A 27,831-nucleotide genomic window follows, 5' to 3' on the forward strand; every position below is an offset into this window, starting at 1 on the left:
GTGTGTTGCCGCTGCCGGCTAGTATTATAGCGGATAGCGCGTGCACGGGGAGCAGCGTCAACCTGAATCCTGTACACCTGGATGACACCTGGAGAACTCGTTCCGTTCAACCTGGGGCCCAGGCCTTCCGCTATTGTGTGGCGAATCTCTCGCCGCGTCCCGTTGGGTCTTGTGCGCACACGCCACGGTGTAATACACGAAACTGCCGGCTTAAAGGAACTCTCTGTCCTCTGTGTGCCGTGGAAAGAAGGTGGTGGAGGAGAAGAAGAAGAAGGCGTCCAATGGCGTGACGGAGACGAAGAAACGGCCCATTCCCTACGCCCGTGCACTGCTCGCCGCACACGTGTGATTACGTACATGAGAAGCCGGGGCGCCATTGTGTGCGCCGCTCGTAAAACGACCGGAGGCCGGTCACTTTATTACATGTATTGTATGTAGTATCGCAGTTCTATGTACACACACTGGACCCCCATACGTTTTCGGGAATTTTCAAATCGCAAGGATCATTGCTACACCATTGTGTCTGCGCGCCCACAGCGTAGATGGCGTTGCGCAACGATGGGTTCGATGGTTTTTCGGGATACGTTTCGAAACCATGGCGAAATTAGATGCGAGTTGAAACGGATCGCTATGCTGCTGATGAAGAGACGGTTTTTCCAAACGAAATTAGGTTGGATGTTTCGGGTTTGAATGCTGATGGATGGTTAACGATTAGACAGCGGGTCGTTGTGCAAAATAAACATTTTCTACCTGAATTGCAACTAAAAACTGGAGTGAAAATAATGCAACAGTATTTTTAAATTCTTCTAATGTCGTTACTGTTTTAAATTACACCTATTTACTCATTTTTATCATAAATGTATAAATTCTGCTTTCTATATACATATAGTTATGGTTATTCGAGTCAAATATTTGAGGAGAGTGTAGCAGTGTAATACAGTTTTTAACCTCGTAGGTATTTACTGGCAGCATATTAATTTATGAGCCCGACGCCGCTGGAAAACATGACATTGGGAAGAATGTGTTGCTGTACATAATATTCGTCTCTCTTCGTGTCATTCCTACCGCCCGGACAATATGAAAAAAATATTGTCGTTTGTCCTTCCGGTACGACAGCCAAGTATTCGATTCAACGAAGATATTTTCGCAACGCGTTTTTATTCTTAAGAATTATTCTGTTCGTTAACTTAGACTTCCATTTCTGTTTTCGCGATCGTTCGTAAGCGAGCCACGTCCGAAGTTGCGTATGTGGGTGATTATGTTTATTGGTTCCCGCGATGGCGGGCAATTTGTCAGAAATGTTTCGAAACCTTGAGCCTTCCTGTAGCCAGGCGGCGTTGCTACACTGTCGAACACTATGTTCTTTAATATACTGAACCTACAATAATACACACTGTCGCCTCATAAAAGTTACCGAGGACCGTGTTTGTTTAAATATTGCGCTGCATTTGTTTAATAATCAATTTTTAATCATAGACACATTTTAACACGTTCGCTACCACAGTCACAGCTAAGCAGGTACGTTGCATTTGAATAGCTAACGAAAGAAACAGTGGTAGCGAACGTATTAAATAATATCACAATTACATATTAACATTGTAAAGATGTTTCCGTGGACATTTACACTTTGTAAAGGAATTGTGCAACGTCTCGATTGAAATACGGCCTCGTAATTTTTAAAAGGTAGTACAAAGTACAAACTAGCCAGTTTTATTGCTCGGTGGTTTTAGCGTTAACTGCAAAGAGAGCGCGAGCGGCGCGTAATCAGCGGAATATCGCGAGCGCCGTGCCGGGCCCAGCCGGGTCGTTAGACCCGAGCGATTTTTTGTAATTGGTTTAAATTACCCGGCTCGTGAACTTCGGCTAAATCGCAGATCGATATCTAGCGGCGCGACGGCACAAGAAACATAAACGTCGTATACCGGCGCGGCGCACAAAGGAAGCGTTTTACGGGGCAATCTGGATGAATGGAAAGGCGCGCGCGCTCGCATTTCCTTTCCTCGAATAAAACGTTTCTACCTAACGATCTGTGCGCACTTCCTGCATAATTGACTGCGCGCTCGACTCCGCTGCGCTTCTGCGGTAATTCGGCGAATCTTTCCCCAGTTTTATCGATGGAGAATTGATCCGTGGAATACCGGGGAAACGATTGTCAAACAGCCGAGAGGCGATTGTCCTATTCAATAACCCTGCTGCGTTCTTTAGGTTTTTCTGATTATTTTTTAATTTCGAATATCCTACGAAAGTTGTAGTCAATGTACTTCCTCTCCATTAGTAATATCGTTTTAATTGTACAGTTTAATCGAGAATTGCAGCAAGGTTACGGGAAGAACGCCGTCGAAAGGTTCGAGGAACTGCAGACGCCTTTTAACGACGAGGCTCGCGGTAATCGACCGGAAAACTCTAACTTCACATTAGGAAGCCGCTGTGTGCACCGTCCTTATATGTATACCATAATTTACTTATACTCGATTCAGCGAGGGGAGCACGTATCCGCTATAGATCTACGCGATCCCCGCGCCGCGATTAATCCGCGTCTGCATAACGCCGCAAATGTCGGATTATTCGAGAAGCTACGTTGCCTGGAAGAGCAAATCCGACTTGAGGAAATCTAGCCTTGTTGCAGCACTGATTTTGCAAAAGTAAAATTTCTCGAAAAAGAGAACTGTGCGATGCTTTCGGAACAATTGTTCGGAAGCGAAGGTTTCTCGGAGACCTCGAGCAACGGAGGACCAACCGGAGGGGATCGAGGCCTAACCGAGACGCGAAACCGATGCGAATCTTCATTACGTCACGGTTACCTTCCCCGAGCATCATTTATTTATGAAAAGTACGCGACTCGCAACACGGCCCCCGGCGCTAAACCGGTATTAAGGCTGCATCGTCTGCACACGGCTTAATGTCAGCCAACCGAGCTGGCACGAAATGCGATAAATGCCACTTTCGCCCTGGAATAACCCACAGAGCTCGGAGGTGTCCCTCCGCGGACCGATAATAATTTGTATCGCCGACTGACATTTTTTTCCATTAAGACCTTAATCAATAGGAATGATGCGCCCCGGTGACATTCTTCGAATGACTACATACATACGTCATTTCCTACTGTTAAGTCTGTAAATAATGCAGCAACCTGGTCGATAAAATGGACGTGTTTAATTTATGAGCGCAATATAAATAACGGAACACTCTAATCCCGCTGATATTTCAGATATACATGTACCTGCAGCGGCAGAAACTGATTGGCAAAAAGCGGCAGCGGCATCTATTCCTGCCCGACTTCTTGACTTTGTGGAATTGCCGGTGAACCTGAAGGTTGCGCGAAGCAATAGGAAGATGCTAGGTAAAGTACTCGGTTTTCCATCGTTAATCCTGCGACAGATAGAAATTCGAAAAATTGAAATTCTAGTTCTTGGTTCTCTGTTGTGATCAGAAGTTCATTTGTAGGACGTTCCCGCTGGCGACGCGCGAGAGCAAAGGCACCACAACGGTGATTATTATGCCACTCTATGCCACTTTGTCGTACGATAAATACCGCTACCGCGTACTTTCGTAACCGTTAGTCAGACAACGCTCAAGCAACGACTACTGATCATAGACGCCATAATTGAGTCCTCGATCCATGATCGGGACCCGGTAAGGTCAAATTCTCATGAAAACCTGATTTGTTAGCTGCTAACAACCCCCCCCCCCCCGTCTGCTTTGTTGCGGATTGACCGAGCTACAAACAAGCTGGGAAGCCTACGCAATTATTTTTAAACGAAAGAGAAAACTTGAACAAGTCCAATATTTTTATTATGCACAAGATCATGTGTTTCTCTCCAACGATCTGGTGCACTAAATAAAGGACTTTCAATTTTAGCAATCCGATGCACAAATCATGCGCTTGAAACGTATGTTTGGAATAGTTTCTGACAATAAAAGCAAATAGAAGGAAAGGAATAGCATTAGAAAAGCAAGAATCCATAATATTTAGCAAAGTAAGTTTACTTTCCATTTAAACAGAACTAATGGCATTCCTAATTGATCCCTTATAAAATGGCGTTTTCAGGTGGCAGCGAACGAGATTATAGCATGAAGGCAGAGGCTCATCCTACGGATGACAGAGCGGGGCTGCAACAGCCTCGTCGAGATTCCCCCCGAGCAAGAATCGAATTGCACGGCCGAGAATAGACCCCGCCGCGCCGCGCCGCGCCGCGCCGGCACAAAAATACTGGCCGGGTATAACGCTCGCGAGTAGGGTTGTCGGCGTGGAATTTTTCGCGTGCGCGTTTTCCTCGTGCTCGCGCTGGTCGCGCCCCGCGAACGGAAAACGAGCCGCAATAAAGTTTACGTAGCGCCGACTACCGTGTATTTATAGCCGGTCATTTCCGCGGGGATCCTGTTGGTAGTTTTCGCTCGGTACGACTCTCCGGGACCACTCTTGTTTCGCATCCTCGCCGAGGGAACCCGTTCCGCTCGGCCGGATGAAGAACGATCGGCTAATTGGAAATCAATCACCGGGACCCTACTCGCGCATTTTTCGTCCCGGCTAGAACCACTTGGAATAAGCTCTTGCTCCCTCCTCGTGGCACACGAGGAAAGCGCTCCTCAAGGTCGAACATGAATCTTTCAGTAATCGAAGCGTCGCGTCGCACGGCTATTTCATCTGAAAAAGCGTAAAAGAACTTCATCCTCTTGTGGTATAATTTTTTTCGCATTCATTGATTATCATTCGAGTTTTTCGAGGCTTCGGAAAAGTCAACCTTGAAATTTGTCAAAACTGAAATCATTATTTACCGAATGTGATTACTAAATTGCGAATTTGATGAATTTACATATGTGAAATCGCGTCAGCACGTGTTCTTCTGTAACAATTTGATCAACACTGTACTCTGCGATAAACGGCGCGGCGCGGCGTGGCGGGTATCCACTGTCGCGACGAACGTTCCACACACACAGGTGGAAATTTCACCCGATTGATCAATCTGGCGACCGATCGTGCACCCCATATGCAAAGTGTCAAGTTCAGAAGCTACCACCGCAGGCTCGATCCACGTGGTCGACCACGATCGAGGCGGGGGTGAACCGACCACGAACCTAGCCGGCGCGCGAACCACTACGTATGTATTTCCATGCATACGTACATTGTTGGACACCGTTTCGATCGGCGGCGAACGCCGACTGTAGGAAAAACCACCACCCTCGAAACAGCCACCCTGAAGTGTCAGTAGTGTGCCGTCTGTTGTTGCTATTGCACGAGTTTCCGCTATACTATCGGGCGAACACCGTCGATCGAGGAAAGTCGATGCGATAGAGCTGTCGAGGACGAAGGCGGTCGGGTGATGGGATACTTCTGACTGATCCATGATATTTCGAATGTAAGTGCGCCCTTACGGGTGGCAGTTACTGTTTTTGTACGGTGTTCCGTTCGGTAAATGGCAAAAATTCAGCCGAAAACAGCAACCCTCGCGCAAGACACTATTTTAAACTGCTTATTTATCTTTTGCCGAAGGAATTGTATTATTTGCGTATGTTCTGCATAGAATTGACAGTATTTTCGACAGTTTACTATCCGGAATAGTGTTCTACGTACTACCCATCACCGGACACGGTTGTTGAACGATCGATGAAGTCGCGCGGCGTTTCCTTGTTTTTAATTCGCTCGCGACTGTCCCCGAGGAAATGGCGAGTTAGAAGTTAGAAAATGAATCACAAATTGCTGGGTACGCTTCGATCGTTCGCAAAAACGACTCGCCTGAAGCCGCTCGTTAATTTTCTGGCCCATTCGGCCATGGACCAAACGAGTCCGCGATATCCATACATACATATACGATTCATTTCTCTCCTCGCCGCGTGGCGCTCGATTTTGCGTGTCCGAACTTGTCGGCTTTCACTTTCAAAATCACGACGGCTGCGGCTGCGGCTGCGGCTGCGGCGGTGGCCCATTTGCGTTAATTGTTGTAAAAAAGGAAAGGTGCAAAATGAAAGGTGTAATGTTTACTGACCGGAACGAAGTCGCGAAACAACCGTGTCCCGCATAGGTAATTCTGGTTTAGAGTTTAGAGGATAGGCCTCCCAGGAAGCGTTACCGATATTCCGGTCCGGGGACCGGATGATTCTGGTAAAAGTCACTGGCTCGCATTAACACGTTCAATACTAACTGTTTTTTTGCGTGACTGGCTCCGCAGTTACATATACTAGATATCGAGCCGTCAACAATATCCGGTTTACTGTGCCAATTTTATTTACCGGTTAAGTAAGCAACAAACGGTTATCGATCAATTATACTATGTATGTTGGCGATGACTTGCTACCATCGTTGCTGGACGTTACTCGACACATGATACATAGATACAAAATAACGAATTACTCATGTTAATTGAATTGACCCTTGGACGAAGGGTGTCGCTTATGGCGTATCATATCCTTTTGCGTATAGACGTACATGTACATGTACGTATCCGTGTACATACAATATGTGCATAAAAATCCGTCGACATTACGATGTATAAAATCGTGGTCACGGTTAGGTGACACCAGCAGCGAACGTGTTAATTCCAACGCGAGAAAAAAAATAGAAACTTCTGCGAAACGTAGCTGGATCGTACAGACGTTAATACAGCTTTGTTCTTGATGTATGATACATACGTTATCGATGACGGCCGAGGATTTCTATGGAATCGCAATTAGTCAGCTCGGCGGAACTTTCGCTTCAATTAGGGTACTTAGCTCGCGATTATCATCGGCTAGAGACCTCGTCCCGCAAGCAAACCGTAATTAATCCGTATTGTATAAATTTGTGCGTTCACCAGAAAGGCTTTCACTATTGTGAGGCCCGGACAATTCGTGGTTTCGCGTCGATCCTGCCTTCTGCTACGTAGATCTTTGTTCTTGATGATCTAGGCCCTGGGCGCACCGTGCGGATCACACGAGGGCACGCGCAAAACTTTCAGTGGATTATTTAATAATAATCATTACGGCGAAATAGAGAACATTTCGATTTTGTTCGCAGGTGGACGAATGGTGCTTGTGAAAAGTCCGTCGCCCCATCGAGGCGAGAAACCGCAAAAAGAAAATGCGAAGAGGGATAAGAAAAGGGGCCGCGTGTCGCGCGGCAATAGTCCTTCGGATACGACGGGATCTCGAGGGAATAGTCCTGGCAGAAGCGGGTCCAATGTCAAGAGGGTCGTGAGGAGCAGCATGTTGCAGTCCAGGGGAAGCGAGTGAGTGTTACGCTCTATGTATGTTACGCTAATCATCGTCAGCAGATTGCGAATCATTATGCAAAATAAATACTGTCTGCATAAACTGCAAGAAATACAGAGTCTTTTAATCTTTTAAGTCTTCAGTGTGTGCTATACATAGTATGTACGTAGTTTGCTTGTTAGTTCTGACGAAATAGTTTCGGAAATATATATATGACCATTTCTCTAAATGCTCGAACTGATGGATTCAGGGGTTGATTCGGTTAAATTGTTTGCCAAGGTTAAGGTTGCCACCTCGTTGAATACTTCCCTTTAATAATTAATTCGCTGACTGTGGCTGGTTAAAAGGAATATCGATATTCCCACCGGCATTCTCCATTAACGGAGAATGTAAACAGACGGCTCTCGACGATCTTATCGTTCTACCTAAATATTTCCACACGGTAAGGAGAGCAACGCGATGTTCGCGAATAATCAATTCCGCGCTTCCATCCACCCTGAAATAGATCGTGCGTCAACATTCTTGCAGATGTCTCTTTTATTGATCAGCTCATGAATATTACAACTATCGACTTTGTAATATTGCAACATTACCGGCATCAATTTGTTTATCAATCGTTATCTTTCTTGCGCGACGCGACCCAGATTATAATAGAAACCGGCTCGTGACTTGCTAGAATCCTCTTCTCTTATCTGCCATGCGAAAACAGAAAACGTTGCTTGGAACGCTGGAACCAAAATTATTCCAAAGAACTCGATGCTTTGCTATTTTCGAATATCCATTTTATTTCACTAACATTTATACTATTGATATGAACGTTAATGTAGAATTTTCAATATACATAATATCTTGACAATTTCAAGGTGGCGAAAAGAGCGGGATTTATGAAGAAGGGAACGGCGCGGCGGAGGTAGGGGGATCGTTCGCCGCGAAATACATACTGCAAAATAACTCGAACAGATCCAGGCCACCGATAGCCTCGATGCGACACTCTCGTCGAAGATGACCCGAGCCGCATCGTTTTTCGATTTTTGCCGGGTGGGTGAGGGATGGACGTGCGAAACCACCTTGTCCATCACAAGAGGTGCGTCGGTGGTCGCAGGGGGTGGTTTGCACGTTGATAGACGCATACGTCGCGGTTGCGACACATGTCGATGCCGTGTATCGATTGTGGGACCTTGCCGGGACTGTCTCTGTTCTGTCGGTCAATATCGCGGCGATCGGCAACGTGTGTTGTCGTTGTATAAAGAGATCTCGACCGTTCAGACACGTGGGACGTGGGGCAGATAGATTCTGCCGTTTTTGCACGCGATCCCACCGTTTCTTTTCTACATGAAAGACCCCTTCTCCACTGAAATCCCCGGTTTTTACAGTGTCGCATGTCGGGTCGATAACAAATTAATGGAAACATTTATGACCATTTTTTTGGTGAAACTTTTATTAGATAAATGTGTCTAGGCAATTTGTTAATTGGCAGCGTTTTGTGCCCAAGCAGTTTTCTAAAGTGACGATTCGACGGAAAACATTTTCAGGAATCGCGCACAATTCCTTCGTCCGTACAAACTTTCTCTTGAACCTCGTAACGCGAAACGGTAATAAAACGACATTATTTCTGTATCGCGTCACGCGAAGGTATCACCGTTGTCGGTCGAATATTAATTATTTAATTAAGACCGCGTGCACAGTATAAAAATCTATGGAAAATTCCCCTCGTCGAAAGACGCTCGATTTTCGAAACAGATTGCCGGCGCTTTTAGACCGATATCGGTTCCGAGAGCTACAATTTCATTTATCGATCATCCACCTGAGTCACTTGTCCCCTGTGAAAATGTCCCGTTGTTTGTTCGCCCCAACAATTATCCCATCGTCGCCGCCATTTTCTGGACAGATGACACACGTCGCAAGACCTTTTTAGTGGTCTGACACAACGCAGTTCGACCCCTCGCAGTTTCGATTCGTAATTGGTATTGAGTATTGAGATAGCAGCCGATAAAATCGACTGACATTGTTATATGATGATAGGCTACGTGTCAGTACGAAATGGTGGCAATACATCAGACTGTCCCATCGATTTTTCCCGAGCCATTTCTTTATTAACACCCCCGCATCTTCGCGGGTAAACAATATTTCTTTGATTTTTTCTTTTTTTTTTCTTATCGAATTACAAAGTATCGCGCCGTAATGTGCATAAGCTCGTTTTGTTGTTTTTTAATATAATCCTGAGTTCTTTATCAAGCGTTTCTATCTTATTTAAGGGACTACCAGTCTGTTAATTGACCAGTTCTATCTGAAATGCATCATATCTGAGCTTTCATACATATACGATAGAATATGTTGCAGCGAAATGTCGATTAAACAATTGGAAAATAAATGAACGGTCAAGTATAAAATCGAGCAGGTCAGTCAAGTATTTCGCCAAGGTCCAACCAAACAGAGTGCCCAGAAGTTATGCGAAAGTTTCGCGTACTGTATCGCGCGCCCCGTTCCGTCCCGCCTGCGACTGCTATACGCAAACCAGCAAGAAATTGATCGAACGTTGCGTGAACGTGCACTTGCTTGCCGCCTATAGGAAAATAGTTGATCGCGATGTTCCTGCTTCCGACTAGCTCCTCCTAAGTGCAACAACCGACATTGACCCCTTCCGTTTCAAGGGGTGACAAGACAACACGAGCGCCACGGTGCGCGGTGCGCGGTGCCTGCCGCACATGTACACCCGTTACACCGTGAATAAATAATTGCCCGCTAACGAGGAGACTATTGAAATCGGTAGCGGGCATGCTCGCGCTGACTCACACCATTGCCACCGCGACGCGGAGTATACAATTATCGCCTATGAGACGCAACAAACTCGAGAACGCGAGTCTTTATGCAATCGGCGCGGCGCGGCGCGGCGCGCTAATTACATATTTAGTATTTAGTCCTGGAGCCCTTTCGACTTTTGAATTTCTTTCACGGCACTCCCCGGGGTTGTTCGAAATAGTGGGAAAGAAAATCGTTTTTCTCGAACATCCTCTAAATTTTTTCGAGAGCTTAATGACAAAATATAAATATCGTCTGCTCGGAGAGACGGTCGTTCTGTAAAAGAGTCGGTTGCATTTTCGATTCGGGCAATCGTCCAAGTAATCGTACCGCGATGTCCGCGATGAATCATTGACGGAGGCCACGGTCCGAGAGAAAATGAAATCATAAATGAAGCCGGTCAATCACGCGAGAGCTTTCCCCGACCTGGCCCGATTGATTGAACCTTCTAAATTATTGAGCCGCCGTGTTCGAGGGTCAATCACGGAACAGGCAAACGGTTATTCCGGTTCGAACTATCGGCCGTGAAACGGGAAGAATGCTCGAGTTCCACAGGAAAGTGTTACAATGTAGTTGGTTAATCCCTTCATTCGGAATACATATCTATGTATTTACATTTACGAGGATCGTTGAATAATCTTTTCGGTTGTTCTGTTCTCTCGCAGAACCGGCAGCATCGAGAGGCTGGTGGACGGTGACAAGAGGGTGATAGCCACGAAACACTTGCTTCCAGAGAATAATATAAATGTTGTCGTCAGGTGAGCAGAAAAGTTTCAACGCTAGAATTGCCGAGCCCTAAACGAGACTGATTCTATAATCTTCATGTAATAATATCATAATAGAATTGAATTTGTTCTCTACAATATGTCGGCTCTTGAATTTTAGAGTTCGTCCACTTAGCAATAGGGAAATCAAGAAGGGCGATCATATGGCAGTGGAGTTTCCCGGAGATGGACAAATTTACGTGAGTTCGTTAGAATTAATTCGGAGAGTATGTATAATGTGAAACAGTGACTTTCGTTGAAATTGGTAATCGTTTGTTTCCCCGGTTTAGTGCGAAGGATCGCCGAACAGCGGGGACAAGAAGGGTAAATTATTTTCGTACAATGTTGTCTTCGAGCCAACGGCCTCTCAGGAGGACATCCTGCAGTTCTCCGGGATCAAGAAGCTCATCGAAATGGCGGTGGAAGGATTCAGCTGCACCGCGTTTTGTTACGGGCAGACAGGAAGTGGGAAAACTCACACCCTCACAGGACCTCCGGGAATGGTAAGCTGATCGCAACAACGTATTTGCGCGTATTGTTCATTTTGAGAAACGAAAAATATTTGTGAACGGAACCAGGAAGTCGGAGACCAACGAATAATATATGTCTATCGAGACAGCTGTTCGTTTCGAAGGCCGATGCAACGGAAAGGTTAATGCTAATCGACGTGCATAGATAAGATAATGACAGTTCGCTGCTTCATCGAACGGTATTCTACGCGGTATTTTTGTGTGTACGAAAACAAAGTTGTGTCCGTTTAGGGCGTTTAGGCGACGAACCGCTCTAATTCTTTTATCTATGTCGACTGGACTATACATAGTACCCGGGACTATAGCAGTCTACGTGGCTACCTTGCGACAAAAGGGTAAAAGTTAACGGAGTTGACAGTGTCGTTGAAAATATTCCAGAGCATTTTTATAGCGATACTATACTATGTGGTTGTCGTAAAAGTATAAAGTATAAATGATCGGTCACTTTTAATCCTTCCGATTCTTGATCCTAGTTCGAAAGGGTCAATTCTTACTCGGAGGAAAACGGCCTGGTCTTCCGGTCTTTCGTCTACCTATTCAAGCTCCTTCAGGAACGGGAACAGTGCAACTTTGTTCTGAGAGCCTCCTTTCTCGAGATCTACAACGAGAAGGTAAACGTGTCGATCGTTCGAACGAAGCTACCGGTCGCCGCGTCGCGTCGCGCGTCAGTTCGGCGACAAAAATATTTGAGAAAACGTATTTTCCGCCGGCAGGTAATAGATCTGCTGAATCCTGGAACATCGAGGAAACCCCTGATGGTCCGGTGGAGCAAAAAGACGCGGGGTTTCTTCGTCGAGAATCTTTTCACCGTCGAGTGCGAGGAGCTCGACGACCTTCTCGCGGTCCTCGAAGAAGGTATGTACCCAGTACCCGGTTATCGATTCTCACCTTTACACTCTTGACTGATGGGCTTTAACCCCGCCTAATCGATCACCTGCACGCAGGGGTAGAGTAACACAGCGCGCGGTAACAGTTCAAATTAAATAAGAATTACTCGAATATTTCCAATTATTTTCGTAATTCAATTCAATTCATCAACAAGCTTGGTAACACTATCGACAAAACCAAAGCAGCTTTCTCTCATCCTTTCGTATCTAACTAAGAACCATGTATCTACATGCCTAGAAAATGAAATGTCTGTTCTGTTCAGGTATGAGAAACAGATCTGTCGGCGCGCACAACATGAACGATCACTCCAGCAGAAGCCACAGCATCCTTACCGTTAGCATTACGTCTGAGCAACAAGTGAGTAACTCCATTAGAACTCCATTAACGCTTTACCTACCGGCAGTTAATTTATAGTCTCTTAAAAATCACAATGGTTAAGCGCCGAGTCAATAACAGACTTCCGGCGGGTAAAGTGTTGAAACAAAAATACTCGGATCGAAGCGAATCGAATAAATATGACTAAACACCGAACAACAACAGATGGACAACAACGTGTTCATCTCGAAACAAGGAAAGATCAACTTCGTCGATCTGGCGGGCAGCGAGATGACGAAGAAGACGCAGAGCGAAGGGAAAACATTGGAGGAGGCGAACAACATCAACAAGAGCCTGATGGTTCTAGGTAAGAGGGGGTTCTCCCGAAACCATGTCCAATGTAAACTCTCTATCGTAATCGAATTACGCTTGATGCTACGGCTCGGGCAAGTTCTCGGCGTCAATTATGCAAACGCGGCCCGCGAAGATCGATCGTCTCGAAACAAAAGGGCACCACCGCGCACCGGTGCTCTTTTTTTGTGCTACGTCAATGTCTCGAACTGCGATCGATCGAGCTGACCGAGACAGAACGAGAATTACATTAAAACTACCCTGTTGAATGTTAATACAAAGCAACCGGGGGAGGCGGGGGTCGGGCTGTATTTGAAAGTCGCCGCTTTTTTTTCCCCTGGACAGGCTACTGCATATCCTCGTTAAGCGATGGGAAACGCAAGGGCGGCCACATTCCTTATCGGGACAGCAAGCTGACCAAACTCCTCGCGGACAGTTTAGCCGGCAATGGCGTCACCTTGATGGTACGATCGTGTGCCACCGTCATTTCCACGCGATAGTTTTTCTCGGTAATGCCCAGGCTTATTGGTTTGCGGAACTTTCAGATTGCCTGCGTCTCGCCGGCCCGATCCAACGGCAGTGAGACACTGAACACTCTGAGGTACGCAGCGAGGGTGAAGAAAATCCGAACGAAGCCCATCGTGGTGATGGTGAGACGGCCGACTGTTCTTTACACGGTCCAACGTCGATTTTCAGTTTTACAATCTGTTGGTGTCCGTAGAATTTAACGCACGAGTCTAATTTTCAACTTTGGCAATTGTTCTTTGTACTAGGCATGATTCCCGAGTACAATCTTGTGTTTCTATTGTAAAACTGTATATGTAGAGAGCGTCTATCGATTGACAAAACACGCGAAGGTGAGAGTAATCATTATAAAAGGAACACTGTTGCGTAGGACCCTCGGGAAGCTTTGATCCTGAGCTTGAAACGCGAGGTGGGAGCATTGCAGACGGAAAATGAGCACCTTAGGGCAGCCCTTCATCTCAGCGACGATGGCCAGAACGTTGTTCGAAGCGAATCAAAGGGTATGATGAAAGAACAATGCCGGTACATTGCGATATTAGCTTATAATTACCAAGCACTGATCGTTACGATTACAGCGGAGCGGAAGATCCCGTTGACGCCTCCGGTCGTCGACCTGGACAAACTGTCCGAAATGGAGCGGCCAGAGTTGAGTCAGCTGATTCACGCGTACATCCAGGAGAACGAGGCTCTTCGTCGAGAAAACGCCGAATTGTATGCCACCAGGGAACAGGTGATCCGGGATCAGGAGCTAGTTTGCAGAGAGAACGAACGACTCCTAAAGAAATTGGAAGACGTGAACTCGTAAGTGTGATGCACTCCGAGCCAGTCGCGACAGCCGATATTTCACTAATCCCGTAGGATTTATTACCGCAGAGTATGCTGTCGGTCGCCGATTATACCTGCCAGACCTACCTACTCCGCAGAAGTGCTGAACGACAGCAACAACGAGGACGCACCTGGCGCGACCAACGTTTGGACCAACCCTAATGTTGAACCCACCCCTCTCTCCTCTGTGCGTACACACAAAGTACATAGTTTGGCTTCTACATCGAACTATTCGGTATGTACATAGTTCTGGCAATAAAGAACTATTTCCCCGTGTCTCAGGATATGATCAGGCGCGGACTGTACAAGTCAACGAGCAACATGCCGGAAAAGATTCAAAAGGAATTGGACAAACGAAGAATCGTAGGAAGCCACAATAACATAGCCGAGACTTACAAAGACAAAAGCCAGCACCGTCGCCACAACTCGTGGGACAATGGGAATGGTGTCGTCAGAATGAGTCCAGACCAGGCTATATCGCCTATACACCTTAATCAGTAAGTAGGACAAGTGTGTGGCTTGTGTGAAAGCTGTCTAACAATCTTACTTTGCTTCGAAAAGCCTACTGGAATAAGTAAGCCTTCCGTAGAAGAGGAATTCAAAAGAGCCCGTTGTACGTACACATTGTGGGCTGAAGTTCAGCGATATGTCTAAATCGTGATCGAAATCTTTTCGAAAGGACTAAAGTATTTGTCGAAAGATTGAGAAGACATCAGCGAACTCCCGTCTGCAATGTGTAGCTGCACGTAGACCAGACTACATTGCTATTCTGTGAATTGATTGGAGGATGGCGTGGTCACAGGTGCAAGAAGGCGGGCGTTCGTCGCACATCGACAGTCCCTGAAGAGAGGAGGCCCTCGGAGACCATCGACGTTTTAGGCGAGCCAGTTCAGCCGACCGAGCACTTGAACGAGTCCCCGGACTCCATTCTCAGCGGCCCCTTGGAGATGGTGAACAGTGCGCCGGACACGGCGGAATCGGAGACCCCTACGGCACCTTTTCCAGCGGTGTCGCACACATCGTCGCCATTCGGAACACTGGAACATGAGGAGGCGAGCCACTCGACCCACGCCAAGGAGGATGAAACCTCGCGCAGGGCGTTTGGGAGTCCGATCCCCAACGACGAAGACAAACCTCTTTGAACACCCTCTAAAATTAGTATGCTAGTCAACGACTATATGTCTGGACCTGCACCAGGCCAACAGGCTGACGAGCCTAAGGAAGAAATGATAAAATAGAAAGAGAATTTGTTAAAAGAATGCACAACTTTGCCATGTAACCATATCCCCGCAGCTCTAATATTTTCCGAGGTATTCCGCGAAACGTGGTTCTCACCCTAAGCCACGAGGGTTGTTTGATATTTTTGCATCAACTACGCGAAGAATTTTGTTAAGGTCTGCAGATGTCGCGTCGCGGATGCTCCTTTGTTAGTAGGAGACTGCGAGAGCGATCTTGAGGACCCACAGATTCTGTAGCAACTCGCTGTAGATCGTCGTACAAGTTCTGCCCGCTGATCTCCACAGAGTAGCGATTCCGTGTTATCTTCGTGCAGTCTCCGTGATTTTATTTTTCTAAATAAAACGAGCCACTTTCGAAACCGTCAGGGTCGAGCTTTTTGTTTATCTCGACGGACAGAACTTTCGCGGTGACGCGAAAGAAACGACATGGAACCAATCGATATATTTATATGTATACATATATGTATATGTAGTATACATATATGTATCTATACAGGCTGAGTCACCTAACGTTATCATCTCAAATATCTTTGTTGTTTTCAAAGATACATTAAATGTCTCGAGGACAACGTTGAATAGTACAATGGGGCTCACACAACACCAAAAAATTGTTGTTTTTATGCCATTTTTTTAGAGATATCAAGGGCACCTTCATTTTTTTAATGGAACCGTCCTTTTTTTTAAACATCTACAATGCATGATAGTCCCTCCCTTTCATTGCAAATTCAGTGACTATAATTACTCGAGGTCATTCAAGGTCATATTCAACTTTGTCCTCAAGACATTTTTGGACATCTTTGGAAACAACAAAGATATTTGAGGTGATAACGTTAGTTATCCTGTATATACAGATCTATCTTTGTTTTTTAAGTAACAACACAACGGATATCGCGTGTTTTTGAAGTGACCGGAAGCGTGTAGCGTGTCGTAGACGATTTATTTCCACGTAGACAGCATAACTGTGTGTGAGAACTTAGACGTGAATTCCAACGGTCATGGTCACGCATCGAATTCTACCTCCGAATAATAATGTTTCGCGTCGTTCAGACCTGAAACGGTGTGGTCCAACTTTTGTGCAATAAAGTATATATTTGTTTGTTTTATGGGTTGTGGTTCTTTCAGTTCTTTGTCATGCCTGTCGGACTCGGGAAAAGTTTCGTAGCCGTTAAAGATAGCCGGCCGGCTCGATATACGCAAAAGAAAAGCGTTCACAGGCGAATGGAACGGTCAGAAACATTGTCGCTCGTCCGGCGCCGATAAGAAAATTCTATAAAAAGACAATGTGACCCATTGTGCTCGTTATCGGCGCGAGACGAACGATTCTCCGACTGTGTGCCAATAATTTTCCGGCGACGCGTGCATAATTCATCAGATAAACATCTTGCCACGTCCGTCGGATAAACAGGAACGGAGGGAACAGATAGATAATAGACGCGATCATGCTCGCGGATAACGCATGTTCGCAGATGGCGTTCGCGCGGGTTAGAACATTTACTACTTTAGAAACACCGAACTCGGTTGTTCGCACATTGGTCGAAATTATTTCAGGCGCAATCGGTCCATACCATTCGCAACCAATCGCTTCGGTTCGCTCGGGGATTCCGCGATTTGATTGGTCCGTTTCACGAGCCAATGAGCCGCGGCAGTTCGAACGGATAAATTCACGGTGGGAGGTTAACCAAACGTCAGGCAAACAAAGAAACAGGGAAGAAAATTTTAATCCAGGAAATGCTGGATCCTTGCTCGATCCGTATTATGTAATAACGTTTCATCAAAATTACTTGAAAGATCGTCGCGGAACGGGACCGATTCGCAACGAAGGAAGTCGCGCCATTCGCGAAATCCGACCGACCTGTTTTACCGATCGCGCGAGAACCCTCGTCCCCACTTTATCGAGAAAGCATCGATGATATGGCGATTAGCGGTGGTGCGACTGCGAGAGAATAGCAACAGCGCGGATGAAAGAACGAGAATCATTCTTGGATGGATGGACAGGACAGTGGTATCGTGGTAAAGTGCGCTCACATTTCACAGTCTAGAAAGGGTAGATTGGCAACTGCGACAGCAAGAAGAGGAGAGAGGCGCGGCGAGCGAGCGAGCGAGAGAGAGAGAGAGAGAGGAGAAGAGAGGAGAGAGAGAGCGGGCGCGTGCGGCAAGGTCGGTGTGGCGTGCGGTGAAGTTTACGGGCTTTATTAAAGTGCAGTCGGACGGGTTGAAAAAAACAATCGACGGACATAATACGGCGCCCCGTGAAGTCCGATGTCTAGTGCTGAGGTGGTGGAGAGCTCCGTTGACCCCCCAGCCAAGAAGCGACGCGTTGCTGCCACCACGGGAGGAGCCGACGACTCGACGACGATCGCAGACATGGCGAAAAATGGCTCGACGTCTCGGGCTCCCGCCGAAATCGACGAGGGCCTATACTCCAGGCAGCTCTACGTCCTCGGTCACGACGCGATGCGTCGAATGGCCTCCTCCGACGTTCTGATCTCCGGCCTCGGTGGTCTCGGCGTCGAAATCGCCAAGAACGTCATCCTCGGCGGCGTCAAGTCCGTTACCTTGCACGATGACGCGTTGTGTCAGATCTCCGATCTCGGCTCGCAGTTCTACCTTAAAGAGGCAGACATAGGTGAGCGCAATTCACCTCGCACGCGAATACCTTTAACCCTCTCGCGCTATCATTCCATTTCACGCGAACCACCGATCTCCACCTCCTCCTTCGAAACTTCCTATTTACGGGAAAAATCTCCGAGAAAGAACGTTATACCAAACGTTTTTTCCAAAATATCGATAACAGAAAATTTCAATCTTATTCCGACTTAATGAATCATACTGTATATATATATATATATATATATATATATATATATATATATATATATGTATATGTATATATAGGTAGATTTTGTTCGAATTTTTCGCCAGTTCCATATAACACACGGGGTTAACCCTACACAACACCGTGTAACGTCCAAGTCGCATGTCTATTATTGCCAGTTTTTCAATCTTATCTCATTTTATCTCCGGAATTTAACCCTCTGGTACTTGGAAATAATTGCTGGACTGTTCCAAAAAAAAATTTTTCTTGTAATTTCTTGTAATCACAATTGTGTCGTACAGTGTTTACCTCTTACAAGTTCTATATACTTTATTGTGTTCATTTGGTTCGTGGCTCGGAGTTACGTTTCTCAATATTTTCTTACGCTGCATATTGTCCAAATGCACATTTTTTAATGAACCAAATATGTTTTTGTTAACTATTGCAGGGAACAACAGCGGCGTAAGTCAATATTTGTCTGTGTGTACATAAAAGTAAACACTCTGTCCTAGAATAATACCATTCTATATAATTTTTGATATCGATTTAACAGTATACATTTTATATGAATTCCTTTGTCAACTACCGAGTACAGTCTGCATATCTTGACACGCTGATCGATCAAGGAGTGACTTCCTATCTTCCTTTGTTAAGATAATTACATTGCATCGCTTCGTGCAAAGAGAACGGTAGTCGTGAATAAGTAGCTGAATCATAATTAGGAGACGCAATACCTGCTTCGATTCAATGGACAATATTTTGTATTTGATCTTGAAAATAATGAAAACATATTTATTTAAATTGATCTATTAGGCTGGAGGGGAAATTCTGTTGTATTTTAAATGAAAAAGAAACCTCGGAACTTTCCCTCCAACCTAACGGCACGATCTATCTCGTTCGCGAGACTGACACTTTACGGTTTATTTTCAGGAAAAAATCGAGCCATCGCTTGTTGCCAACGTTTATCAGAGCTGAACAATTATGTCCCCACTCGTCATCACACTGGATCTCTAACCGATTGTTACATCAAGAAGTTCAAGGTTGTTGTACTTACCGAAGCTCCTCTCAGCGAACAGTTGCGCATTTCCGAAATCACCCATGCGAATGACATAGCGCTTATCATAGCGGATACCAGAGGCCTATTTTCTCAAGTATTCTGTGACTTTGGGAATACGTTCACCGTGGTCGACACCAATGGCGAGCCACCTGTCAGCGCAATGGTAGCCAGCATTTCGGAGGACTCCGAAGGTGTTGTGACATGCTTGGAGGACACTCGTCACGGTATGGAGGATGGTGACTACGTCACATTCTCCGAGGTGCAGGGAATGACAGAATTGAATGGGTGCGACCCGATCAAGATCAAAGTTCTCGGTCCGTACACCTTCAGTATCGGGGACACATCGAAATATTCCGAGTACGTCCGCGGCGGCATAGTAACTCAAGTTAAAATGCCGAAGACTCTGCATTTCGTCCCGTTCAAGGAAGCTCTGAAGAAGCCAGAGTTTCAGGTGACAGATTTTGCCAAGTTCGACTATTCGGAACAGATTCACTTGGGCTTCAAGATGCTTCACCGTTACCAGGAAACAAAAGAAAAACTGCCAAGGCCATGGAACCAAGAGGACGCCGATGAATTTTTAGCTCTGGCCGACGCGGTCAAGGAAGAGATGGGCAGCGAAACTGAAATCAATACCGAGCTGTTGTCCACGTTCGCAAAAATATCCTCTGGCAATTTAAGTCCGATGAACGCGACCATTGGAGGGATCGTAGCCCAGGAAGTGATGAAGGCCTGCTCGGGAAAATTCCACCCTATATACCAGTGGCTGTACTTCGATGCGATCGAGTGCCTGCCAGCGGATCGATCTGAACTCTCCGAAGAAGACTGCTGCCCCACAGAATCCCGTTACGACTCCCAGGTCGCTGTGTTCGGCCGGAAATTCCAGTCGAAGATTGGTAACTTGAAATACTTTGTTGTAGGAGCAGGTGCCATCGGTTGCGAGTTACTAAAAAATTTCGCCATGCTGGGCGTCGGCTCTCAAAACGGTAGCGTCACGGTCACCGACATGGATCTGATCGAAAAGTCGAACTTGAACAGGCAGTTCCTGTTCAGGCCATCGGACGTTCAACAGTCGAAATCGTCGACCGCGGCCAGAGTCATCAAAGGTATGAACCCGGACATGAAAGTAATCGCTCACGAGAACAGAGTCTGCCCGGAAACAGAGAAGATATACAACGACGACTTCTTCGAGGTGTTGGACGGTGTCGCGAACGCTTTGGATAACGTAAACGCTCGTATTTATATGGATCGTCGTTGTGTATATTATAGAAAGCCTCTCTTGGAATCCGGTACGCTAGGTACGAAGGGTAACACCCAAGTCGTTGTTCCATTTTTAACAGAGTCGTACAGTTCATCGCAAGACCCCCCAGAAAAGAGTATACCAATTTGTACGTTAAAGAACTTCCCGAACGCTATAGAGCACACTCTACAATGGGCCAGAGACAATTTCGAAGGTCTGTTCCGGCAGGCCGCGGAGAACGCCGCTCAATACATCTCTGATTCCCAGTTCGTCGACAGAACACTGAAACTGCCTGGTGTACAGCCACTAGAAGTACTAGAATCTGTTAAAACAGCGCTGGTCGATGAGAGACCGAAAGCGTTCGCCGATTGCATCGCGTGGGCGCGTTGTCATTGGCAGGAACAGTACAGCAATCAGATCAGACAGCTTCTGTTCAATTTCCCGCCTGATCAAGTAACATCGACCGGTCAGCCGTTCTGGTCTGGGCCGAAGAGGTGTCCAGAACCGCTCACGTTCAATGTGAACGATCCATTGCATTTAGACTACATCGTAGCTGCCGCCAACTTGAAAGCCAAGGTCTACGGGATCACTACGAACAGGAACCGGGAGGAAGTCGCTAGGATTGCGAGCACCGTCAAGGTACCGGAATTCACGCCCAAGTCCGGAGTGAAGATCGCCGAGACGGACTCGCAGGTTCAGGTATCGAATGGCAGCGGCAACGTAGATCACGAGAGACTGACTCAGCTGCAGGAGGAACTGCCGAAGATCGATGAGCTGAACAGTCTGGTGATCTATCCTCAGGAGTTCGAAAAGGACGACGACACCAACTTCCATATAGACTTTATCGTGGCTGCCTCGAACCTCCGCGCCACCAACTACAAAATCGTGCCAGCCGACAGGCATAAGAGCAAGCTGATCGCCGGCAAAATCATCCCAGCGATCGCGACCACCACCTCGGTTGTGGCTGGCTTGGCATGTCTCGAATTAATCAAGCTGACCCGCGGCATACAGGACCTGTCCGTTTACAAGAACGGCTTCGTCAACCTGGCTCTACCTTTCTTCGGCTTCTCCGAGCCTGTCGCTGCTCCGAAATTGAAGTACTACGACTCAGAATGGACCCTGTGGGATCGGTTCGAAGTGAAAGGGGAACTGACGCTCAAGGAGTTCCTCGACTACTTCAAGGAGCATCATAATCTGGAGGTGACCATGCTGTCCCAGGGTGTTTGTATGCTGTACTCGTTCTTTATGCACAAGGCCAAGTGTCAGGAACGCATGGGACTCCTGATGTCAGAGGTAGTGAAGAAAGTATCGAAAAAGAAGCTGGAGCCACATGTACGCGCCCTGGTCTTCGAACTTTGCTGTAACGACTCCGATGGCAACGATGTTGAGGTCCCATACGTACGCTACACTTTGCCCTGAAAGCTCGTCGATATCGCCGGTTAATGAGAGATGTCTACTTAACTGACTTAGCGGTAGTAATTTCTACAAATTTCTATTTTACAATACGGTACAGGAGAATATTAATCTTCGTCTATGTAAGGCTCTCAAGGTAAAGATTCATTTTTATTGCCGATATGCTTTGTAGCATTTCGTAGGAAGCATCCGCCGGTACTCACTGAGTTCATCTTACTATGTATGATCTCCCTTCTACCGGAAAATTCACTTTGAAGCTGTTCTCTCCTCTTTTGATTTTTCCGTGTTGTTGCTCCTGTGAAGCTTGAAAGTTCTGTTCGATAATTATAAATTCGCAGTTCGAGCGTTTCTTTTCGACTTTCTCAGTCAGTGATGTTTCTTGAGATGAAAAGAAAAGAAAATATGATCAAATAAAACGAACATCTAGACATTAAATGATTAAATGAATAAGGGGATACAAATTTGTACAAGAGAATCCGTACCGAATTTCCGTGATGTTGTTCGAAAAAGAAAAAAGATAAACGCGCTGTTAGAGAGTCCATATTGGATCTTGAAGGGAATTGTCATGGTAAGAATTTTCTTGGGACTCGCCCTTCACGACTTTATGTATACATAGAATCGAATGTAAATTACTGAACGATAAAACTCAATGATCCTTAGACGCATAACTGCTAGACACATTAATATAGACCATATAGATAATCGTGAGAATAACGAGCGCAAAATATATCTTGCCTCTCCGTCGTATTTTTCTTTCCCGTTTCTTTTTTTTTGTTCACGCGGTTACTTCGCGATCCATGGGCGTGCGAGCGATCAATTTCTCTTTTCCTCACCGATCCATTTCCTCCTTGAAACTCTCTTTGCTGTCAACGCTCGGTACCATTAACATTTATTGTATTCGATGCGTTGTCGATGGTCATGATTTGTCCGCTTTATTTGTCGAACACCGAATGTGTGAAACTTATTGGCTAAGGCTGTTTGTTGTTACGGAAGATATGCTGCATTTAAATTTCTAAGAACACGATTTTTCGAAAAAGCTTCGAAAGGATAACAAAAAAAAAGGAAATAATAATAATAATGAAGAACGAATTGCACACTTTAGACCAAGGAAATACAAAACTAAAAAAAAGAATGATATTTTGTTAATTTTAGGATAATGCGGATATTTATTGTATTATTTTATCAATAGATAATAAATAGATGTGTTTGAATTTCAAGAAACATGAGAAATATATAAGTATCGAAAAGTAAAACTGTCTGTACTGTTTCATTATATCTCATCTCATTTGCTATACATATATAGATTATAGATGATCGTTACCGATTCCCGAGAATAATTTCGAGAGTGCTCGGGAATTCTAAATATTCTCAGGAATCCCGAAATTTTCCCGTCCCGATCCCGAATAAAATTCTCTCCTATAAACTACGAAACTGAGAACAAAATTAATTCTAAATAAATATATATACATATATATACTTGTTTGTGGTTTGAACGTAACGGTTAAATTCAATTGGTCCTCCATCCTCCCATCTCCATCGCGCCGTGAAAGCGCGGGACAGTTGCTGCGTCGCAGTATGGAAAACGCGCCAAAATGGCACAACGTAGCATAACGTAAGTATATCCTAAAGAAATTAATATCGTGTGGGAATAGGTTTATCGTGTCCAATTTATAAATGTGTAGTTATCGTGGGACGTTCTTACATGTTATTGTTGTGTGAATCGCAGATCGTTTTTCACGAAATCGACTGGAAAGAAGGACAGCGGTGACAGGAGCGGTTCAAGGTAAATTGCGATACAATGCTTTGTATTTATTTATGTATTTCACCGGACTGCAATTATGTTCCGGCTCGTGATAGTCTGCGCTCGAGCGAAAACATTCGATTATTGCTTCTCGCGTTCCTCCTTCGTGAGCAAAGTATGTCGGTTGGACAGTATTTTCCGGCCGCCGGTTAACAATGTCTTTAATTGGTTACACATTAATAGCAAATCGAGCGAAAATGCGGATCAAGAAAGTCCGAGCGGCTCGAAACGAAAACGGGAAAATAGCACGGACACCAGTGACTCTTCCAGGTAAAAATTGATATCGATCATTTTGTAATATATCTGTGTAATGTATCTTCTAAATACTTGCCCTTAACACTTGCCCTAAATACTTGCCCTCATGTTACGATCGTTCTGTCCATAGTCCTACAGTTGTTAAGAAATCAGAAAAGGCATCGGACACAACTTCTTCGACGAAAAAGAAAGCAAATGGTAAGACAAACAAATAGCATACATTCGGAAGGCAAAAGATAGACGGTTAGAATGTTGTACGGTGCTGTTTTAGGAAGAACACCGAAGATCAAGTTGTCACCTGGGACGTCCAATGAAAATCACAAGAGAAAGGCAGCAACTCCGCTTACTGCTTCTAAGAAGAAAAAGAAAATAGAGAAGGTAAAGGATGTTTCGAAGAAAAGCAGCGTGAAAACGAAGAAAGAGAAGGAGGAAGATACAAAAGAAGAGAAGGAAGATTCAGATCTAGAGGATAAAAAACAGTCAGCCTCTCTGAAAAATGAATCGTTGAAATCTTCCTCCGACGAATCTAGCAAAATAACCCCGAAACAGAGTACTAAAAAGACAGTCAAAAAGAGATTAAGGATAATAACGCAAACTGATGATTCCAGTGATGAAGATGGCCACTTACCAGTGCAGGTACGTTCGCTTGTCATTCAATCTTTACATTAATTTTCTATCACGATAGTCATTCGTTCGGTATAATCATTATGCGTATCGATTAATAGATACCGAATAGTCCAAAGTCAGATACTACAGAAAAAACAGACGAGAAGACTCTCGACGTAGAAAAGAAATCTGACGATGAAATTCAAGAAGAAAGTCACAGCGAGAAAGAAAATGAAATTCAGGCAGAAAGTAGCAGCGGGAAAAAAAATACGAAGAAGCCAGCCAAGAAAATGCATAATTTCTTTGGTAAGAAGTTCATTACAAGAACATCTAATATCTACTCTTCTCTTTTACAAAGTAGGGTTCAAATAGAATTTCTATTTTTCAGCTCCAAAGGAAAAGGGGAGCGAGAAAGATAGCAACGTGGATAAGAAGAAGTCTGCGAGCCATTCTTATAATCCTAGCGCCTCTAAGTATCATCCTATAAATGATGCGTTTTGGAAGCAGGGTGAAAAGTATGAATTTCTATCTTTTGCCTACTATTTTAACTCGAATATCGGTAAAGTTGTTTGGAATGTTTGCAGGGTTCCATATATAGCGCTAACGCGAACATTAGAACTGATAGAGGAAACGAGCGCTCGATTAAAGATAGTAGAGATTTTATCGAATTACTTGCGATCTGTTATAGCTCTAAGCCCAAACGATTTACTTCCGAGCATATATTTATGTCTTAATCAGCTTGCGCCCGCTTACGAAGGTGAGCATTCGCAGCATCCTCTTATTCTGTCCAAAGAGCTCGTGTACAAAATCTTCTGTTTCAGGAATCGAGTTGGGTGTAGCGGATACAAATCTCATGAAAGCTATAGCACAGTGTACCGGCCGAACTTTGGCTCAAATAAAAGCGGACGTGCAACAAGTCGGAGACTTGGGCATCGTGGCGGAGGGAAGTCGCTCCAATCAAAGAACTATGTTCCAGCCAGCCTCTCTGACAGTGACAAATGTGTATACTAAGCTGAAAGAAATCGCACAAATGACCGGCAATGCGGTACGATACTCAAAACTTGATTTGAATGCTCCCTTGTCGATATTGCATCAATTGCATCGATGTTTAAACGCGAAAAATGTTTGCAGTCTCTAAGCAAGAAGCTGGACAAGATCCAGACACTGTTCGTAGCATGTCGATTTACCGAAGCCAGGTATCTCATTAGGTCCTTGGCTGGTAAGCTTCGAATTGGTTTGGCTGAACAATCCGTGTTACAAGTGAGTATATGTTTAATGACATCCTCATGGATGTTACAGTGAAAATATTAATAATTGTTACTTATAGGCTTTAGCATTGGCATGCGCAATGACCCCGCCAGATCAAGGGTCGCCACCAGAAATTTTGGACGCGAGCAAAAAAACGTCTGCTGATTCGTTCAAGCAAAAGTACGACGAGATCGCGCTTATTATTAAAACGACGTATTGGTAAGCGTTCTCTTTTACTACAACGCATGCTACAACGATTTTGATGCATGCGTACTAATGAAAAATACTTTTCTCAGCGAATGTCCAAATTATGATAAAATAGTTCCTGTTTTATTGAAAGAGGGAGTTGGAAAATTACCCGAGCAGTGCAAAATTACACCAGGTATCCCAATGAAACCTATGTTAGCGCATCCAACGAAAGGTGTTCGGGAAGTTCTAACGCGTTTCGAGGGATTGAAATTTACTTGCGAATGGAAGTACGACGGAGAAAGGGCGCAGGTTTTTATTCCTCCATCTCGTTGACGATATTTTATAAAAATCTAGAGCAACGTGTAATCGCGTGTGCATGCTTTGCAGATTCACTTTGCTGAGAATGGTAACATTAGCATATACAGTAGGAATCAAGAAAACAACACCACGAAATATCCGGATATTATAGGACGGTTCAAAAATACAAGAGGGGAGGATGTTAAAAGCTGTATCCTCGACTGCGAAGCGGTTGCTTGGGACACCGAGAAACAACAGATCCTTCCGTTCCAAATACTTAGTACCAGGAAGCGTAAGGTAATCAAAATTACGAGAAAAATGTATAGCGCTGAACGTTAAAAGCGCTACCGAGCCTTAAAATTAACTTAACATTCCGTTAAACCATAGGATGCGAACGAGGCAGACATTAAAGTACAAGTATGCGTGTTCATATTCGACTTGTTGTATCTGAACGGAGAACCGCTGGTCAAAGAACCTTTCGCGAAACGTCGCGAGTTGTTGAAGGAGAATTTCAAAGAATCGGACGGTCAATGGAAATTTGCAACGAGCTTGGACACTACTACGATGGAGGAAGTGCAAAGCTTCTTAGACGAATCGGTCAAAGGGAATTGCGAGGGCCTCATGGTGAAGACATTGGAGCGAGATGCAACGTACGAGATAGCCAAGCGTTCTCGAAATTGGTTGAAATTGAAGAAAGACTATTTGGACGGCGTCGGAGACACGCTAGATGTAGTTGTTATAGGTGGATACATAGGAAAAGGAAAGAGAACAGGAACTTATGGAGGATTCCTCTTGGCGTGTTACGATAAAGAGAACGAAGAATATCAAAGTATCTGCAAGGTAAGCATATTATAACTTATAATTTATAAGGATTCTTACAGCATCGTACGAGCGATGCAGTTTTATAGATTCGTGTGATTTTTGTCTTATTTAGATCGGTACCGGGTTCAGCGAAGAAGATCTTCAGAAGCACACCGAGTCGTTGAAGGAGCACATGGTGCCGCAGCCCAAGTCGTACTACAGATACGATTCGTCCCACGAACCGGACCACTGGTTCGAACCAGTCCAAGTTTGGGAGATCAAATGCGCAGACTTGTCCCTATCGCCTGCTCACAGGGCGGCTCTTGGTATCGTGGATCCGGAAAAGGGCATATCTCTAAGGTTCCCTCGATTTATTCGTGTTCGCGATGATAAAAACGCCGAGGATGCTACTTCGGCGCAACAAGTAGCTTCTATGTACAGCAGTCAAGAGCAAATAAAAAATCAAACGTCGGGAACGAAGGCAACGGAGGAAGACTTCTATTAATTATATGTATCAATATATATATACACACGAAAAATACATTTTATACTTCTGTGGATAAATATTTATCGTTTTATATCTCATAAAAGAGGCGCGAGAATCTTCTTGATATGTAACATATTTTATTTCGTAGTTGCTTGAATTATTGTACAATTGTATTGTGGATAAAAGTTTTAGTAGAAAGCGTGCC

General features: G+C 45.0%; 3 protein-coding genes across 6 annotated transcripts; all 3 read left to right on the forward strand.

Moving 5' to 3' along the window:
- The first annotated feature begins 302 nt into the window (after positions 1-302).
- On the forward strand, positions 303-16,554 carry LOC143213753 (kinesin-like protein KIF12). Of its 4 annotated transcripts, none has more exons than XM_076433896.1 (19): positions 303-3,340; positions 3,445-3,487; positions 3,860-3,977; positions 4,049-5,099; positions 6,992-7,202; positions 10,650-10,742; positions 10,870-10,948; positions 11,039-11,251; positions 11,752-11,889; positions 11,992-12,133; positions 12,429-12,523; positions 12,707-12,848; positions 13,178-13,296; positions 13,378-13,482; positions 13,728-13,857; positions 13,933-14,158; positions 14,216-14,384; positions 14,465-14,679; positions 14,985-16,554. In XM_076433896.1, the coding sequence occupies exons 5-19, from the start codon at positions 7,000-7,002 to the stop codon at positions 15,322-15,324; spliced, it is 2,409 nt and encodes an 802-aa protein (XP_076290011.1). In that variant the 5' UTR covers positions 303-3,340; positions 3,445-3,487; positions 3,860-3,977; positions 4,049-5,099; positions 6,992-6,999; the 3' UTR covers positions 15,325-16,554. The 4 variants fall into 4 exon arrangements, with proteins under 4 accessions (XP_076290011.1, XP_076290033.1, XP_076290022.1 ...); XM_076433918.1 differs by having other exon boundaries at positions 4,049-5,357; positions 14,231-14,384; positions 14,985-16,550; XM_076433907.1 differs by having other exon boundaries at positions 4,049-5,357; positions 14,216-14,369; positions 14,985-16,549.
- A 750-nt stretch (positions 16,555-17,304) lies between these two features.
- Uba1 (ubiquitin-like activating enzyme 1) lies at positions 17,305-23,195 on the forward strand. The gene is made up of 2 exons (XM_076433872.1): positions 17,305-18,046; positions 19,166-23,195. Exons 1-2 carry the CDS (start codon positions 17,680-17,682, stop codon positions 21,946-21,948), a joined length of 3,150 nt encoding a protein of 1,049 aa, XP_076289987.1. The 5' UTR covers positions 17,305-17,679; the 3' UTR covers positions 21,949-23,195.
- Positions 23,196-23,344: 149 nt separating this feature from the next.
- Dnalig1 (DNA ligase 1) lies at positions 23,345-27,824 on the forward strand. Its single transcript, XM_076433884.1, has 15 exons — positions 23,345-23,554; positions 23,669-23,725; positions 23,927-24,013; positions 24,129-24,196; positions 24,270-24,634; positions 24,724-24,910; positions 24,993-25,119; positions 25,189-25,361; positions 25,426-25,649; positions 25,736-25,864; positions 25,932-26,071; positions 26,149-26,350; positions 26,429-26,635; positions 26,726-27,178; positions 27,273-27,824. Exons 1-15 carry the CDS (start codon positions 23,535-23,537, stop codon positions 27,642-27,644), a joined length of 2,811 nt encoding a protein of 936 aa, XP_076289999.1. The 5' UTR covers positions 23,345-23,534; the 3' UTR covers positions 27,645-27,824.
- The last annotated feature ends 7 nt before the right edge of the window (positions 27,825-27,831 follow it).

Source organism: Lasioglossum baleicum, chromosome 1 (assembly GCF_051020765.1).
Source record: "Lasioglossum baleicum chromosome 1, iyLasBale1, whole genome shotgun sequence".
Taxonomy (NCBI): Eukaryota; Metazoa; Arthropoda; class Insecta; order Hymenoptera; family Halictidae; genus Lasioglossum; species Lasioglossum baleicum.